At 32.3% G+C, this 5,671-nt stretch overlaps 1 protein-coding gene across 1 annotated transcript; it reads right to left on the minus strand.

Moving 5' to 3' along the window:
• Nucleotides 1–1,866: 1,866 nt before the first annotated feature.
• On the minus strand, nucleotides 1,867–5,346 carry LOC139492759 (uncharacterized). The gene is made up of 2 exons (XM_071280910.1): nucleotides 4,122–5,346; nucleotides 1,867–2,925 (listed from the first exon to the last, which is right to left on the minus strand). Exons 1-2 carry the CDS (start codon nucleotides 4,185–4,187, stop codon nucleotides 1,867–1,869), a joined length of 1,125 nt encoding a protein of 374 aa, XP_071137011.1. The 5' UTR covers nucleotides 4,188–5,346.
• Between the last annotated feature and the right edge of the window lie 325 nt (nucleotides 5,347–5,671).

The raw sequence follows: 5,671 nt of genomic DNA on the forward strand, positions 1-5,671 counted from the left end.
AATCTAAAACACACTTTCATGTTTGTTGTCTAGTTATTAAAAAAAACCCATACATATATCTTACTGAAATTATTTATTTCAAATTTAATAAAGTATTCAAATATGTTGAAATTAACAATCACAAAAGTTGCATTTCAGCAACCATTCATTAAAAATTAACAATGCAAAACTCTTTAATCAGTAAAATCTTTTCTTTCTCTTAAGCTGTATTTCACCAAAAAAATACTCTTCTTTGTCATACCTTGCTTGTAAGCTCTAGTTTGTTTATTTTACATTCATGAAATAACAACAACGTGTATGTTTGAGTATGAAACAAACTGAAAATACTGAACATGACCACTCAATGATTTTTCAACTTGTGATTATGTTAATTAATGCAATAATCATACAATGTTTATCAAAACATACACAAGTACTTAACATGCTGTTAAATTCACCACACGAAGAAATGACTGCTGGTCAACGTCCAAATTATTTTAGGAGAACAAGGTCTACACAAATCAAAAATTGTGAAAAATCTCTCAAATAAAATATAAAAAAAGTATACAAAAGTCAAGTTAATCCAACTTCCTTATTTAAGGGTACTATGTATAGCTAATAATGAAGTTGCACTTCAGCAACAAACAGTTTTATAACAAAATTAAACCTGTATGAACTAAAAAATCAGTTGCATTTCAGCTACTTATATGACTAATAAAAAACAATTGAAATCTCAATAAAAATGTTAAATCTTAATATCTAATAAGTTGTGTATTTCACAAAAAAAGACTTAAATGAACAAAACCAATATCTTATTTCCATTCATCATAAGCTTTATCATGCCTAATTTGTAGGTTCTTAGGCTAGTTTCTTTTATTGTCATGTGAAAAAAACCAGGAAATATTGAACATGATATTGATACAAAGGCAATCAATGATAAAATCCTGCTGCTGATTTTACCTGGTTTGATGTAAATCAATGCAATTATACAATGTCCATTACCCATACAGAAGTATTTAAAATGTTGTTGAATTCGCTACGGAAAATAGTAAAATTTTCATAATTTCTTGGTATTCTGAGAACACGACCACATGTATGGGCTATTGGTCGACGCCCAAAACATCAAGAACTACAAATTCAACAGTGATTGTATCCTTCCCATCCAAAATTAAATCAGATCCAGTGCAAAATCTAAGAAATTTTTTCAACAATACTTTATCAAGTTCTCTAACATACCGCTGAAGGTGGTTCATAACTTCACGTTCCAAATTAGACAAATTATCTGAAAAATGCAGCATTTTGGTAACTTTGCGATTGCTGGGTTCCAGTTTACTGTATATTTCTGTCAAATTCTCATAAGAAAGAGACTGTCCGAGTTGAGATAATATCTTGGCCCAAGCATCAGTTATAAAGTTGCACTCCTGAACCATTTCCTTATGTGCGATTTCTAGCAAAATACGCGTAATGCTTTCTTTTGTGACTGCAGACCTGCAGCTATGGTTCTCTAAAGCGTCTATAAGTTCATCATTATCAACTGACTCGTAATCTTTTAAAGCAGTGGAAAATAATGTTTTGTCTTCCTCAGTGATAAAACAAAGAAAATTTTCCATTAAATCTGACTTAAACTTTCCATACATTGCATTTTCCATAACAATTATGGAAAGTCCAATGGGCAAGTAATTGGCTATCTGCCATCCTTTAAATATAATTCTGCCAATGGACAGCCACTGCTCCTCTTGAAAATCGTGTCTTATTGTAGGGACTTTCTGTGAATTTCCAATGCAACAATTGTCCATAAACTCATTCCAAAATTCAGTAAGGCAATCTCTAAAAATTCCTTCCCCTACCCCTTCTTCCGCTTTTCCAGTTGGCAATATCATACTGACATCAAAAAATGTACATTGTAGCATACATTATTGTTGGATCTGAAAATATTTTCATCATTTCTATCATTAAATTTCCTCTATGAACACTAATTTTCACAGAATGGAATGGATCAAGAAATAATTGTTCATTATTTATTAATCCAGGACCATCGGCGATTATTCCAAGACTATTAGTGATTATTCCAGGATCATTGGCGATATAACTATTCTCTGGCTGACTGTCAGATTGAGTGTGGATATCATTCAAAGGAATTGTTGAGTCATAGATATCATCAATATCAGCCAATACAGGTCCAAACTGAATTTCATCATCACTGCACATGTTCAAACTGGTATGCTCATTATAAGAACTATGAGAACTTTTATTTTCATGGTTTTCTAACCTCAACAGCTGTGACACACTTTCTTGGTCTTCATTTTCTTTGGTCCTTGTTGTTGAATTCTTTTCTTGTTCAGTGTTATCCCTTTCTTTAGGTACAGTTAGTAAATAAAACCTTAACAGCCTCATTTTGCTTCGGTCATAAATATTCTCTACAGACAAATCTAAATTAGCTGACTGGCGTTTAAAATCCATGATGTCAACCACAAACTTTTCAATCTGACCCCTGGGTGATATTCCTTCTGGAAAGTAAAGTTTTAAAGCTGTTTCTTTTATGGTACTCACTAGAGTATCTTTATCAACAATAAGATGTCTTGTCCCCCCTCCAGTTGGCCCGCGAACTTGTTTCATCCTATCTCCTTCTTTCATCAGCCAACCAAGTTCTATACGCCTTTCACTTTTTGCTGCATGATCATTTCCAATATTCTTGGAAGTAGAAGGATTGTCATCACTATCACTTGAGCTTTCATCTATATCTTTTTTTGTTTTAAACAAGTTTCTTTTTGATGCTGGATGGAGTCTTTTTCTTATCTTTTGTAATAGTGTCTTCTTTTTTTTGGACTTTGAACCTGTACCACCCTGGTTCTTACAAAAATCTTTCACAGCTATCCTGTCCCCATAGATAGGGATGTACTTTGTCAGTTCATCATCAGACAATAATAATATCACTTGACAATCAATCTGAAAATATCAAAGAGACAAATGTTGATATAAGAGCTTGTATCATTTTGTTTGTACAACAGATGTATGTCAATATACAACAGAGCCTAAAATTGCTCACCTTGCAATTTACACTTTCTATTTACAACAATATTAACTAGAGGCTCTTAAGAGCCTTTGTCGCTCACCTTGGTCTATGTGCATATTAAACAAAGGACACAGATGGATTCATGACAAAATTGTGTTTTGGTGATGGTGATGTTTTTGTAGATCTTTACTTTACTGAACATTCTTGCTACTTACTATTTTCTCTATCTATAATAAACTTGTCCCATTAGTTACAGAGGAAAATATTTTGTAAAAATTTACCAAATTAATGAAAATTGTTAAAAATTGACTATAAAGGGCAGTAACTCCTTAAGGGGTCAACTGACCATTTTAGTCATGTTGACTTATTTGTAGATCTTACTTTGCTGAGCATTGTTGCTGTTTACAGTTTATATCTATCTATACTATATAGTATTCAAGGTAATAACAAAAAAATGCAAAATTTCTTTAAAATTACCAATTGGGGGCAGCAACCCAACAACCAGTTCTCCAATTCATCTGAAAATTACTAAGTGGATATGTATTGACTTGACAAACGATTTAACCCCTTGACAGATTTGCTCTATTAAAGTGCTTTGGTTTTTGAGTTATAAGCTAAAAACTGCATTTCCCCCCGATGTTCTATTTTTAGCCATGGTGGCCATCTTGTCGGTCGGCCGGGTCACCTGACACATTTTTTAACTAGATACCCTAATGATGATTGTGGCCAAGTTTGATTTAAATTGGCCCAGTAGTTTCAGAGGAGAAGATTTTTGTAAAAGTTAAAGACGACGGACGACGACAGACAACGACGGACGCAAAGTGATGGGAAAAGCTCACTTGGCCCTTTGGGCCAGGTGAGCTAAAAATATGGTTAAACATAGATTTGAGGAGAACAGCTTGACACAAGTATAATTTTTTTTATGTGTGCAGATTTTAATAATATATGTTGCCTTTTTAAGAAAAAAGCTGTTTGAAAACATTTTATTTCTAATTTCAGTCTATCCTTTGTTAGTACGACTTTGACCATGACATTTGATTGATGGATGGTGGTTTTAAAAACATGGCATTCAGATGTATATTCATAGTCTTTTTCTTATAAATTGTAATATATTCAAATTCATGCTTACCTTATCTTCCTCTACCTTGTCTACAGGAATGTTTCTTTCTTTTAAAAATTCTATCAGGGAGACCATTTTTCTTTATAATTTCTATCAAAGATACAATCAATAATTAATTCTTATCAAAATACATTCATTTTGCAATAAAAATGTTTTTTTTAAACTGTGAGGGCTACAATACTGTTTTGCTACTAATTTTTGATACACAATAGGTTCTGTCTATTGCATCAACTCCTGAACATGCTGGATAGCTTTAAATTTGACAATATACATAGATGTTTATTTACTGAATAATGTTAATTTTAGTTTATGACATGTGTAAAATAAAATTGAGAATGAAAAAAGGAAATTTGTCAAAGAGACAGCAACCTGATGCGAACAGAGAGCAGAAAACAGGTGAAGGCCACCAACAGATCATCATCACAGCAAGGCAATGCTTTGGCTGGCCCCTAAACAAAAACATGTACACATTTAGGGACGAAATCAAAAGATCAATGTAAGATTAAAAACTTAATTCAAATAGTTTGGGGGTGGGGGGTTGAACTGTTGCAAGATTTGGTTATCCGATATTCATTTTTACATATCCATATGGGTCAATCATTTTTTCTCAAATTAAGTTAATAGGGGGGTAGGGGGGTCAGTGAAAAAACTATTTGAATTAAGTTTTTTATCCTTCATTGAACTTTTGATGTCGTCCCTTAGTGATAAACGACATCATACTATAAACATCAACATACATGAACTAAAATTAAAAATCATAAAAGACTAATTATTAATAAAGGCCACATTTAATGATTCAATATCAATTTTATATTGTTTTACTTTTTTAACCAGATACAGTAAGTGGTGTCATATATGCTACTTATTTATATACAATGTTTTGCTAAGTAAGCATACCCATACTTGGATGATGGTCAAATTGAAGCGTTTAAGTAATAAGGGGTGAAGCCGGACCATGCATACATTTTCTGCTCAGTTTAGATCAAGTTTTGGTGGCCAAGGTGTTTTTGAGATTATACCAATTTGTACAAAAATATGGAGAATAATTCAAATATTGGTCAAATTCAGTCTGCCTCCTAGTTTATGGACATACACATGATGTGACATAAATCACCTTCTTCGTTCGGTTGTACGATCTTTGCCTTTGGGATCAGATTAAATTGCGTTCCAAAGATGGGTGGGGAAAGGAACGATTATCGTCACGGTGGTAACTTCAATATTTTTTTGTAAGATGTCTCCGGGTGAATGTGCCATTTCTCCATTAAAAATATACCCATCTTTCTATATATATAATACATTAAAATTGTGTATCCATATTATTTATACTGAAATAAACAGAGATTGATCTGTACTTATATATATATATGAGACAATATCTGAAAAAGTCTAGTTTTTGGCAACAAGAAAAAAACAAAAAAAATTTCTTTAGACCCTGTATTTTAATAGCACAAATCGATGAACACACATTGTGGATCTAGGAACTGTTGTCTGTAATTCAAATAATTGTTTAATAAGGAAACAATGGCAATTTAAAAAATGGTACAAAAAAAATCCAGTTC

The sequence above is a fragment of the Mytilus edulis genome, chromosome 10 (assembly GCF_963676685.1).
Source record: "Mytilus edulis chromosome 10, xbMytEdul2.2, whole genome shotgun sequence".
NCBI classification, from domain to species: Eukaryota; Metazoa; Mollusca; class Bivalvia; order Mytilida; family Mytilidae; genus Mytilus; species Mytilus edulis.

Bases quoted from the DNA above. Each gene is read 5' to 3' on its own strand.
- LOC139492759 (XM_071280910.1), bottom strand. From the start codon at position 4,187: ATGGTCTCCCTGATAGAATTTTTAAAAGAAAGAAACATTCCTGTAGAC. The intron at 2,926-4,121 runs GTAAGCATGAAT...TGATATTTTCAG, and splicing joins ACAAGGTAGAGGAAGATAAG to ATTGATTGTCAAGTGATATT.